Source organism: Cyprinodon variegatus, unplaced genomic scaffold (assembly GCF_000732505.1).
Source record: "Cyprinodon variegatus isolate N-32 unplaced genomic scaffold, C_variegatus-1.0 Scaffold1537, whole genome shotgun sequence".
In the NCBI taxonomy this organism is placed as follows: Eukaryota; Metazoa; Chordata; class Actinopteri; order Cyprinodontiformes; family Cyprinodontidae; genus Cyprinodon; species Cyprinodon variegatus.
The window spans coordinates 50,061-63,586 of NW_015151990.1; the positions used below are offsets into that span (position 1 = coordinate 50,061).

A 13,526-nucleotide genomic window follows, 5' to 3' on the forward strand; every position below is an offset into this window, starting at 1 on the left:
AATCCGAGCAGACCTCGGCGCCGCGCTATGATGTAATCGTCCTTCGAATCTGGCCTTCTAAGCACGCATCCTAGGTTTTCGAACAGAGCAATGGCGTCCATTTCAACCCTAAAGGTAGTTTGCCCTCTTTTATCACATGAGCACCACCTATTGGAGATATTGGTTGTTACTGAGAGAAATTGCAAATGTATTTTTCTTGCATCTTTATTCAATGTATTTTATTTCTAAATGTTCATTTTCGTTATTTTTAAATACGGATTTCCTTTTTTTTAAGTTTTACTCATTGAAATAATTTCTTAAAGGAAAACCGGTATCACAAACTTAGTAAGGTTTAAAATCTTTTCCACAAATATTTTTTTTCTATTGAAGTTTTTAAATTATACATATTTCCTTGTACTTTATGTTATGTGTGGCAGTGTTTGTTTATTGAATGAAAACACCTCTCTAAACTCATCTCTAATTTGTGATTGTAGGGAGTTACTAATCATCTCTTTGAGCCTCTGTTCTGAAGTGTTTTCTGACCCACATTAATTTGTGAATATCAGGCATTAATATACAGAAACAACGCTGCTCTTACTCGCTTTTGCTGTTGTACCAATCTCTGCTTCCATCTGGAGGCTTTCTTGAATTTCTTTTGTTTTTAGAAATTCATCAGCCGCTGTATTTCCTTTAAACTCTACTTTATGTGTCCTTTCAGTCAATATTTCTAATAAAGTAAACCGATAAATGTCTACCTCACCTTAGACATAGTCCACTTAAGGACCCATCTCCAAAAATTTGTCTGACATTAAAAAATACACGTTCCATTTATCTTAAATAATGAATCTGGAGAGAGATGTTTAGGTTTTTTTCAAACTTTATTTTGTCTTCTCTTTATTCTTAAGCAGAGTTACAGTAGGACTGCCCCTCGGGTTCCTCCTTCCACTGGTGAGGAAGCTTTAAATCACACTAACAGTGAGATGGATACAGTAGTTATAGTATTCAGCCATAATGGCACATCTAAATTTCGCAGTGGAGGGGGGCACACACAGACACAAATACTTTCACCGAACTGACGCCTCGTCATTAAAGGAAAACACAGATGAACTCAAAACACTCAAATACACATCTGCTGCTGCCTACAAGTATGTAGTAGAGCTAAGGGCTTTGGAACTGCAATGACGTGGCTATGGGTGGGGCTTCTGTGTAAAAGAGAAGGGAGGGGTATACGATGGTTAACGGTGGTCCCTTTCCTCACTGTCTCTTAGGACAGGAAGGTTCTACTCCTTGGAGTGCATGTAGAGCAGCAGGTCAGCAACACGGTTGCTGTAGCCGTACTCGTTGTCATACCTGGAAGGAAGCAAAAAGAAATTTTTAGCCGTTTTCAGATCAGATTGGTTTTCAGGGTGTGAAAATGAATTCTGGGTAACAGAAGTTGCCCTGAGTAAATCTGTACATACAACATCCAGAATTAAATGTATTAGTTTAAAAATATTTTTCACTGAATTCAAACTCTATTTAAAAATGTGAGACTAAATTAATTTGCCTTAAATTGTATTTTATTGTTACCTAATTCCACTTTTAGTTTTAACAAAATATGAATTTTAGATTTTTGAGAAAGACCTGATCAATCGAACACAGATCGCACAGATCATTTAAAATGACCTGCAACAAAACTCCTAGGTTTGTATTAAACTAACTGCATCCATAGGAAGTGTAAACAAATGACAGGTTTACTGTAACAGCTGTGCATGATACTGTTAGCTTTAGAAACCAGATTAGCACAGTTTGAAAAAGGCCTGGCATCATCAGTGTTCGCTTTCTGGCTCTCTACCTAAGGAGCATGTGTTCATCTGGTTCCCAGTGTCATTAACATGTATTACTGGATAGGACAACCTCTACTGGCCATTAAGGACAGTGGCATGCAGGTACATTTGCTGCTAGTCATTTGTAACAATGCGAGTCTGTGTTCGCTTACTCTGGTCTTTCTTAAGGGCCCAGATGTGGCCAAACTGAAAATCTTCTTTGCAATAAAATGTAGTTTATAAGCAAATAAAAACAAACCATTAAATAAAGTTTCTACTCCGTTTTACTTTAATAAATAGTTTCAATTGAGAGAAAATCACTTTCAAATCAGGACATATAATTACAAATGTTGCATATACAGGTTCACTTTGGGCATTTCAAATCTAGTCTCTGACGGCAGCTTCTGCCTGTAGAAATTGTTATAAATATGGGGGATATTTTTAAACTTACCAGGAAATGAGTTTGACAAAGTTGTCGTTGAGGGAGATGCCGGCGCCGGCGTCAAAGATGGAGGAGTGGGTGTCGCCAATGAAGTCGGAGGACACCACCTGGAAAAGCCAAACCTCACTGGTTAATAAGACGTCTGGTTTTCAGAGCTGCTGAGACAGCTGAAGGTTCTGTGACGTACCTGGTCTTCAGTGTAACCCAGCACGCCCTTCATGGGCCCGTGCGCCGCCTTCTTCACGGCCTCCTTGATCTCGGCGTAGGATGCAGACTTGGACAGGCGGCAGGTCAGGTCTACCACAGACACGTCGGCCACTGGCACCCTGAACGCCATTCCTGTCAGCTTGCTAGATAAACACACATGAAGAAATATTAGACGTGCTGCTGAATACCTCAGACTTTCTGACTCGTCCAGCAGCGGTGACCGACGTACCCGTTAAGCTCAGGAATGACTTTGCCCACTGCCTTAGCAGCACCGGTGGAAGCTGGAATGATGTTCTGGTGGGCGCCACGGCCATCGCGCCAGGCCTTGGAGCTGGGGCCATCCACTGTCTTCTGGGTGGCTGTGTATGCGTGGACTGTGGTCTGCAGAGGGCAACATGGTTACATGGTGTGAAACATGCAAACAGAAAACTGCTAAACACATGCAAACGCAGTGTAATATATCAGAGTTTAGTCCTTACCATGAGAGCCTCCTCAATGCCAAAGTTGTCATGGATGACTTTGGCCAGAGGAGCCAGGCAGTTGGTGGTACAGGAGGCGTTACTGAGAGGAAAAAGGAAAACATGTTGTCACTCAGCAAGGCTTTAAAAAGATGCTGCAGGTTGATACTAATATAAACTGGACATTACCTGACGATGGTCATGGAGGACGGGTCGTATTTGTCCTCGTTCACTCCCATGACGAACATGGGGGCATCAGGCGAGGGGGCAGACACAACCACGCGCTTTGCGCCCCCCTGGATGTGGAACTGTGTTGGAATCAAAGTAAAATAGCATATTAGAAAGGCTATTATCCCAGAAACGGTGGGTTATTCTTTAAAAGCTCATTTCACTGTGTGTCCGTACGTTGGCCTTCTCCAAACTGAGGAAAACTCCAGTGGACTCTACAACGTAAAGGGCTCCAGCGCTGCCCCAGGGGATCTCAGCAGGCTTCATACTGGGTCAAACAAGCAGAAAGGAGATGGTTAAAAACTAAACCTGCACTATAGTCTAGCCTTCAGATCCTTGGTGGGTTGTGAAGCAAGAATGTCTTGTCTACATCCATCCTTTGGCCAGTTTTCCCATCATCAGACATGAGACTGTGCAGAACAAAGAGCTAAAGCAACAGCTGCCACAGACGGTGGAGCAGAAAGCTTCACTCCAACGCTAGGAATCCACACGTACACATCAAAGTAACAAAAACTGCTCTAAAAAACACAAACCAGCTGCAGAATCACCCTGAAGGCAGCCAGGGGCAATTTAAAGATAGAGATTTCTTGCATTGAGTAAAATAAAGTTCAACGCTTTAGTTTCTACTAGGCTGAAGATTTAGCTGCAGACATAATGTTTCCTGCGGAACATTCATAAAGATTTACCTACCACTGGAAAACAGAGATGGGGTTGCCATCAACGATGAGCTTGCCGCCATCATGGGAGACCTCGCCATGGTAACGGCCGTGGGTGGAGTCATACTTGAACATGTAGACCTACAAGTGAATGGTAATAAATGCAGAGTCAATGTGAGAGGACCCTCGCAGAATGTTTATCTGCTTTTCAGAAAAAAAACTAGAGCTAACAGAGAATTATAAATAAATATATATAATAAATAAATAAGTCCTACTATGTAATTTTAAGTGCATTAATTAATTAAAGTCTATTTACAGATAATAATAAAGTGTATCTCTTTAATTAGTTCACTCATGCAAACTGCATTAAAGATAACGAGAACAAATATGAATATTAAGTTCAGGAATTGAAAATGGTGCAATTACATTAATTACGTACTTTCTATTTAATGTGATCTGAGAAAAATTGAACCAATTTAACATATCTAAACCACAGGGCAGGACATGTAAATAAAATTGTCTCACAAAGTTTCCATGCAAATGAAAAAGGATAAATTCAAGGGTTTTACTAATTGATATTGTTCCATTCCAAGAAATTATTTTTAAACCCAGTTCCACTTCAGTTACATATTTGCACAAATAAATCGATATGTATGAGCTTACATATAAACGTACACATTGATCTAAACACAAACACTTGAAGCCCAGATACACATGGGCAGTGCGTTATATGTGTTTATATTAGACACATAAATAACAGCTTAGACACCCTGCACCTTTTATCAGTTAGAGCTTTCCTTTAATCTCATTTTTAGCAATACTAAGTGAACACCTACCCATTATCAACAGTATTGATAACAACAATACGACTCCTAATGATAAGGTCACATATATGTTTACTAAATACAAATATTATTAACAAGAAACAAACAGAGCTGATCTAAATGACATTTACTGTAGTTAGTCTGATTTAACTTCAGCTAATTGAGATTTTGTACTTCAATGCTTCAACGGGATAATTTTACCTAGTCTGAATGCAAAGTTTTAGCAGTTGTGTTGTGGTTTATTTACAGATTTAGTTTAATTTTTGTTTTAATGATCGACTTTGCTCAGACTAACATAATCTATTTACACAGCTGATCAAAATTAATTAAATAATCTTAGAAGCTTACTTCACGTCACCAGTTTGCAAAACTTTGCAGGAAGCTTATGCCACTAACAAGATGAAGGATGAAGCTGTTCTACACAAATTGGGGAAAGATCCCAATTGAGATTAATTGATTCCAGTTTTTCAAACTGGTAAAAAAGTTTCCAATCAGACAATGAATTGTGGTGTTATTCTTCGTGGATCAGCTTGATATATATTCCCTCCATGTCTCTAATTTAACCAAAGAATGAATCAGAATTAGATGCTGTAACTAATTAAGGAGGCAGCTTTCTGACCATGTACTGCAGATCAATGAAGGGGTCGTTGATGGCGACGACTTTGATGCCTTTCTGGAGGCATGCCCTCAGGACCAGACGGCCGATGCGACCGAAGCTGCAGAAAGGGAGAGAAAGTGATTTTAACAGCTGCTAAATAATTNTATGTATGAGCTTACATATAAACGTACACATTGATCTAAACACAAACACTTGAAGCCCAGATACACATGGGCAGTGCGTTTTATGTTTTATATTAGACACATAAATAACAGCTTAGACACCCTGCACCTTTCTTCCATCTTTTATCAGTTTGAGCTTTCCTTTAATCTCATTTTTAGCAATACTAAGTGAACACCTACCCATTATCAACAGTATTGATAACAACAATACGACTCCTAATGATAAGGTCACATATATGTTTACTAAATACAAATATTATTAACAAGAAACAAACAGAGCTGATCTAAATGACATTTACTGTAGTTAGTCTGATTTAACTTCAGCTAATTGAGATTTTGTACTTCAATGCTTCAACGGGATAATTTTACCTAGTCTGAATGCAAAGTTTTAGCAGTTGTGTTGTGGTTTATTTACAGATTTAGTTTAATTTTTGTTTTAATGATCGACTTTGCTCAGACTAACATAATCTATTTACACAGCTGATCAAAATTAATTAAATAATCTTAGAAGCTTACTTCACGTCTCCAGTTTGCAAAACTTTGCAGGAAGCTTATGCCACTAACAAGATGAAGGATGAAGCTGTTCTACACTCATGTTTATTTTTACTTCAGCTAACAAAAAATTGGGGAAAGATCCCAATTGAGATTAATTGATTCCAGTTTTTCAAACTGGTAAAAAAGTTTCCAATCAGACAATGAAATGTGGTGTTATACTTCTTGGATCAGCTTGATATATAATCCCTCCATGTCTCTAATTTAACCAAAGAATGAATCAGAATTAGATGCTGTAACTAATTAAGGAGGCAGCTTTCTGACCATGTACTGCAGATCAATGAAGGGGTCGTTGATGGCGACGACTTTGATGCCTTTCTGGAGGCATGCCCTCAGGACCAGACGGCCGATGCGACCGAAGCTGCAGAAAGGGAGAGAAAGTGATTTTAACAGCTGCTAAATAATTGTCTAAAGGAAATCAGGAAGGAAGATTTGTGTTTTATACCGAAAGACTTCTTTTTTTATCCTTACAAACAATAAATCAAAGGTTTCATTAGCTAAATTTGCATCACACTTTGTGAAAACCTAACATTTGAATCCAGAAATACTTGTTTTGGTGTAAAAATCAAAGAACCTTCCTAAGTAGTGTCAGAGGGCACCAATTCATGCATAGCTTTAAGAAGAGAAAATAAAAACAGTTGAAAATGACCATAGTGTTTATAAAACATGAGGCTTGAACTCACCCATTGATTCCAACACAAAGGTCTGACATGGTTGCTGTTGCTTAGGGGGTGTGGAGTTACCTGCAAGACAAAAAAACGGCAGTGAGAAACGACAGACGCCTGACAATTTAGGTAAACTGACCCCTGCTGGAAAACATCACCATTTTAGCAGCACACTGAGTTTCAACAGCGAACATTAGAGGTGACAAAACAAACAGAGCGATAGGTGAGGGCTTTGAGAACGGTTAACTTAAACCAGGTCAGAGATCTGGTCAGACTGGAAAGTCTTGTTGCTATAAACCAGCAATCACTGCTTTTTACAACAGACCATGAAAAATTCACCAAGTCTGAGTAATACTGTTCAAATATAAAAGAAATTAACACTTAGAGCAGGTAACATGTAAAACCATATTATAACCCAGGTACTGGGGCTGAAAAAACGTAAAGGTTAACGTCAATAGAGGAGCGTTCAAACATACAGGCGATTAAATTTTATATTTCCCAGGCGTGTAAACTTGGGTCTGGAGGTTCTGCTCCATGCAGGGACATGTTTAGGAAACAAAGCATCCAGAAGGCCGGGAGAAAGCGACTGGTATGTAACGCAGCAGGGAGATGTGTCCTCCAACTCAGCAGAGAGGAGCGTCTGGCTCTGCAACAACTATTTGACCTCATTTTCTCTCTGCTTCTCCTCGCTGTTTTATGTAGCGCTTGTACCTTAGGATGAATCCTGTGTCTTTCTACCCCAAACGCCTAAACACTCTAAGGACTCAGATTGGGTCTTTAGACACCAACTTCATGTGATTAAAACATGGAGCATGTTACAATCATCATATATAATAATGAAAATAATCAACAAAAGAGGCACTTATTGCTCAAGTTTAAGGACAGTTATGTCCCTAAAAAAATCTGACTGGTGCCTCTGTGGGAGAAAACCATACTTGTTTACAAAATGCTGCTGATAAAGTGTGTCTTCAACTTCCTAAATATGTCTGTGAGGAACAGGTAGGGAGGATCTGGCTCCTGGTCATTTTCAACTGCTCTAATCTCCTAATCTGTTGTGTGTTGGGGCTTGAGGACAAGCTGTCAATCCGCTGAAATGCATTGTGGGAGAACTTTAAATAGACTGAAGGAATAACCAGATTACAATTAATTTTATCTCTCAGAACCCAACATTACTGCTCACAGTACATATTTGGAGAACCCTAGTGTATCATTTGAACTGATGTGAATGACTATACCTTGGTTCATCTTAAAGGGTCCTTATGATCTGTTTATTTATTATGATTTATGTGAGTTTTTTATGAAAGCAGAGCAGCCATTTTATGTTCTGCAACCAGCATCTGGTATACAAGGTCAGCTAAGGAGGGGGGGGGGGGTTTATGTGCTTCTACTTTTTGTGTTCACAAAGTTGAAAGGTAGCTCTCTTCCTCCTATAATCAGCTGCCTCTCATCCATGCATGCTAGCTTCTCACTTTTCTCTGCACAGGAGCAGTTGCCCTGGCTACCCAGAACAAAATGGCTGCCCTGCTGACAAATGATCCAACAGTGTGGTCCACTCTGCATCTCTAAGCAGGTCGAAACGTCTGCTGAACAAGAAGCAGCAAAGGCTGATGGAGGAGATCAGCTGGAGCTGAATTCCAAATATAGGAGACTCCAGCTGTGGAAAGTTTTTCTAACTTCATCACTTTTCCCGATGGGTTGACATGTCGAGGCAAGTCATGTATGTAAACCTGCACACACTCGACAAAACAATCCCATTCATGTCATTTAGTGTTAGCCTGAGGTTGTTTAAGGGATTGGCCAATTGAGGGGAGGGAAGAAAGAGGATGGAAGTTGCAAAGGAGAAGTGGTCTCAAAGAAAAGACGTTTCTTCAACTAAATTCAGTCAATGCAACTCAGGCTCAAACAAACAATGATCACTTTATCAGGTAAATGTGCAGTCCAGGTTCTCAAGCCATAACTCACCATGTCACTATGACTTATCTGCTTTATTTGCAGCCAGAATTACCTTTAAAGATAATCTAAAAGTAAAGAAAAAGTAAGGCTTTATTCCTGATGGTTTAACCTCCTAAAAATCAAATAAAATTCAAATAACAGGGGGTAATGCTTTGATGCACGAATGGAAATAAATGATAAAGAGATACTGAATCAGACAGACATCTTTATCAAAATAAAAACAAATAATTGGTGTATTTTTAATGAGGTTTTTATACACATTAAAACAAACTTTTAATCAAGAAGTAGATAAAAATGGCTCCAGGGCTGCGTCTTTATAAGCGTAGGTGCCATTATCCACAGTCTGGTATTCAGGCTGCACTTATACTGAAAAGCTGCTTACAGAGGACCCATTGTGCAGTGGAGAGCAGGGAGGTAACACATTGATGGCTGGAGCTCACAATCTGCTGCCACTCATTAATATGTCAGGAGAGGACGCAGTAAGAAAGCAGGATAGAGGCTGAACACGAGCTTGCTTTTCCTGTGAGATATCACCTGTTACTGCTTTATCTCCTTAGTAAGGAAGGAGAGAAGATTCCAGAAGCTCCGTATCTGGGGAAACCTTCAGTTTAGATCTAATGATAAAGGCGGGCCAGGAAGCTTAGATAAAGTTTTATGGTATCGATGCTAAAGCTGAAAGCAGGAGCCGTTTTTTAAAGAAAGGACGTAATGCAAAGGCCTGGATCAGAGTGAATCATAGGATGGGTATTGCTGCAATTACCATTAAAGGTTAATCAGACAGATACCCCCTAAACATTCAGATCAATTTCTTTCTCTCCTGTCTGAATCATGACTTTCAAACCTGACCTCTCTCATGTCCCCAAACCCAGACATAATCATTAAAATGCAGACGCCCAGGGTCGACCCCCTTAGCCCAGATTTAACCAGATCAGCCACTCTTTGTCTGATTCTGTTGTTTTCTAAAAACCCTCCCCTCCCCCTAACTTCAACCCATTTTCCTCTTGAAGTTGCACTGCAGGGACCACTGGGGGGAAGGATGTGTCATAACCAGACTACCAAAAAAGGACAGATACACCAGGTTGCATTACAACTTGTAAGTATTATGCAATGATGTATTTCTGCAGATTTTTTTTCCAAAATGCATTAATTGGTCTGTAATTTAATGCAAATGCCTTGAAAGACATGAGGCATACAGATCCTATTTTAGAGATTTTACAACATTTGGTGAATATGAGCAAGTTCTCTGAGTGTATCCTCACCACAGTGCCCCACCCCCCAGCCTTCCTCCTTGGTCTGCCCTTGGTGTTTCAAACCTTCCCCCAGCTTCCTATTCCTCCGACACACCCTCAGTGTTTTTCCACTGCGGTGGGTCGATTGGACAGAGATATTGCAGAATATCCAATTAGGTGATGTTTGTTCCTCTTTAAACGCCTCTTACTGTGTCTTTTTAGCACCAACTTCTGGAGTTTTTCTTGTGCAATAAAACAAACTTTCCTTTTACTAGCAGTTTCAATCACTTCCTCTTCCAGGGGTGTGCCTGGTATTATGACGATGTCACCTTAGATACATCTCTCTGCTGCTTTGAACAAGTCATTCAAATGTTCTACTTCATCACATCACTTGTCTAAAACATGCAGACATAGACAAACTTGTACTGCAACTAAAAATATAGGTTAAAATGAACTGGCACAATGTAACAGCACAAAGTTGTCATAAGCTATTTTAACTTGTGAAATGTGACAACATACATTTACCTTGATGCTTTATAAAGCAAGGAAGGTTATATACCATACACCCACACAATGTGATTTTTTTCTGGTATTTTATTGCTTATAATATATAAGAGTCTGTGTCACATGATTCTACTGCTAAATCTTAAGACTTTCCCATTTCCTGTCTACAGCATGCAGCATGTGTGCACCTTCTTCCATGTGGGATGGCTCATTTCCTAAAAGCGGTGACCGTTTAGCAGAGAATGCTGAGTCATTCTGAATGCTTCTTCTTCTCCCACAAAGCTGTATGTTCAAAGGGGGACACTCATACCAACCAAACCACTATTCAGGGGGGAAAAACTGAGTTAATCTTGAAATAACTCGCAATTACGCCAGAAAGAATGAGTGACTCGTGTATGCAAATGACCATTAGCAGGAAATATATCTGAGAGCCACGTTGTGAAAGCTGTAAAGTGGGAAGCTAAAGCTATATACTTCCCTGATGGTTTATTGCACCACATGTGGGGTGTCTGCTACTATCACACTCCCAATAAAAAAAAATACCTCAGTTTTAGAAGTGTTAGTTGAAATACTTCAAATCAAAACTGTATGTTTTGACAGAAATATAAAATTTGCACTTTGTATTAAAAACTATGCGATCTTATTGAGAATGAGGGATCCCACAAAATTTTACTTTCTGTGAGCATAAAAAAATATCAATAATCTTTCATCTTGCTGACAGTCCAGCAAAAACTCGCTGGGAAGCGTTATTCACTTTGAGTAACAGAGTAATAAGAAGTTTGAAGGTATTTGTCAGCTGGTAACCTTTTCTAAATAGCTGCTATAAGCTGGATGAGCTAACATGAAGTATTTTTATTAATGAGAATAACCCTCATGAGCATGACAAGCAGAATAAGCCAACATCAGATTTTGAAGAAAACATTCCAAAATAGAAAAGAAAATGTAAAATAGATTGCTTAGATAATTAAATGCATAAATATTCACGAAAGATGATTAAATATATGTAATAAAACAATGCTAATACCTGATTTTGACAGAAATAGAAGCTAGCTAGGTCATAGCTAATGCTAATGTTCTTCCATCTATAACGTTTACTTAAAAAGCAATTTGAACTGAACTGGAGCGGTTCGTGTCTCCGTTTACAATGTGATATAAAGCAGGTTGGGATTAAAATGTTGATTAGCATCAGCGGAGCAGCTGTGGGCCTGCTGTGCCCTTCATCATCCTCAAACGATGACCTTCATCCCGCTGCGTCTTCCTGTAAACTGTCACGTGACTCTACGAATATATATGTTAGAATTTTGCATAAGTGCTTAATACAGTCCGGTTTAATGCAGTTAATTTTGCCCAAATGCTTTGAGAAAAAAAAAACAAAAAAAAAACAAGGCCTCATCAACAGGTCCGTCCAGTGTGTAAAACTGCGGCAGAATCATGCGCCACTGCGCCACTTTTTCCTCCGTCCTAACGACGCACCACAGTGATGTATCACTACGCTTTCTCTCAAGCTAGGCTGAACTAAACCGTTCACATTATGATCTCCTCATCATTCGGGCCGTTAAATCCTATAACCGCCGGATCCCATCCATCCCTCCGCTGTAAAACGTCAGACTTTCATCATGAAGGGAACAGAAGGCACGTAGCTTCGTTTATTCACCTCAGAAGCAGCTTTATCACTCGACATGATGCACAACTGTAATAAATGAATAATGTGAAGCTTTTCATCGGCCTCATTCCCCCTTTAAGGAAAGAGTATCCGAATATTTCACAGAGGAAACTGTGACACAGCGTGAACCGGATTACATAACATGGAGTCCTGTCTACTTCCGCAGATGCAGCCAGGAGAGCTTAAAAAGTCACGATAGTCGCAAAATTTGCAACCCTTTCCGTTTAAAAAGAGCAAGAATTAACAAGAATTTATTTTAAAAGTAAAAGGAATTTCCAATGTGCTTTTTTCCCTGCTTTGTTAGAGCCAATGTTACAGGATGCAGCTGTGTCATAAAGTGTCTTCGAGAATAGGAGGCCATTGCGCATCCCCTCCCCTTCTCCCTGCGTTCCTGACGGCATCATTCAGAAGCAAACTGCAAACAGAGCGGGTTAGAAAGAAAATATATATAAAAACACCTAAACTTCACCTCCACTCCCTTCATCTACCACGAATGTCGTCTTTAGACTAAAACACCCGATTAATTAACCTTGAAAAAAGGACGGCAAAAGCAGCAAGGCCATTGTAGCTTCCGTGATGGAGGTACAGCCTCCGCGGGGAAAGCGATTAATATTAATATTTGATGAATGTTTGATAAGAATATCGATATATATATATATATAGTTTAGACTAACGTTAAGAGCGTAAACCTTATACGGCGGAGCTCTCACTCACCTCACTGCTGATGCTGCTTGAGTCAGTGTGCGCCGCTCGCGGGTCTGACTTCAGCTTTTATAACGCCTGGTCTCCATAGCGACATGACGTCACACCACCAGGATCCATTCTGAACGAGGGACTCCTCACGGCCTCTGAGCTGCTACAGAGCGATGATAACCAAAGTGGTCTGGTTTGTATGGCGTTCACAGAATGTAATCACAAGGAAAAAAAACAGAGAGATGTGCTTTGATGACATATTATTCAATAAAAAGATCAAAACATACAGATTTGGGCATCTATTAGTTACTTTAACATAATTGTTTTATGTCCTACCGTGTTAATAGGTACAAAAAAGGAGTTAAAGTAACTAAATGTGATTAAGTAAATGCAGGAAAAACGGTTGCATAATTTTTTTCAGTGTGTTACAAATGTTATCACAATTTAAACGTGAAAATCTATTTGTTTTTCTTCCTACTTTACATCCTATATAAGGGCCGTTAGACAGAAAGGCTACGTGAGGCAGGATGCGTACAGTAGTGGTGGAACATGGGGAATCCCTGTAGTGCAACTCACTGCTCTCCACCACTATCATTATGATGATGATGATGATGATGAGTGCATCAATTTCAGAGCAAGCTTTATGGTAATATCCTCCCCGCTCATGCCAATAACAAATGTTATTCTTTCATGCAAGGGCGTAGGTTTGATTTGAACTTTGGTAGGGACACAATTGGTCAGGTGTCATTGGTGCTATGCAATATGCATGCCCTTTTTTTATGCTCAATGTGAGCATCCGTGCTGATAAGAGCAATTCATTGTTAAAAGAGAAAAGCATAATTTTGCTACATTAATACAAATGTTATAAGCACTACACCCACTAGATGC

General features: G+C 39.5%; 1 protein-coding gene across 2 annotated transcripts; it reads right to left on the reverse strand.

Annotated features, from left to right (window-relative positions):
- Positions 1–1,185: 1,185 nt before the first annotated feature.
- gapdhs (glyceraldehyde-3-phosphate dehydrogenase, spermatogenic) lies at positions 1,186–12,754 on the reverse strand. Of its 2 annotated transcripts, XM_015403661.1 has the most exons (11): positions 12,660–12,754; positions 6,615–6,674; positions 6,196–6,292; positions 3,810–3,916; positions 3,297–3,387; positions 3,081–3,199; positions 2,913–2,994; positions 2,663–2,814; positions 2,414–2,576; positions 2,236–2,333; positions 1,186–1,329 (listed from the first exon to the last, which is right to left on the reverse strand). In XM_015403661.1, the coding sequence occupies exons 2-11, from the start codon at positions 6,641–6,643 to the stop codon at positions 1,260–1,262; spliced, it is 1,008 nt and encodes a 335-aa protein (XP_015259147.1). In that variant the 5' UTR covers positions 6,644–6,674; positions 12,660–12,754; the 3' UTR covers positions 1,186–1,259. The 2 variants fall into 2 exon arrangements, with proteins under 2 accessions (XP_015259147.1, XP_015259148.1); XM_015403662.1 differs by lacking the exons at positions 6,196–6,292; positions 6,615–6,674; positions 12,660–12,754 and adding an exon at positions 5,219–5,337.
- Between the last annotated feature and the right edge of the window lie 772 nt (positions 12,755–13,526).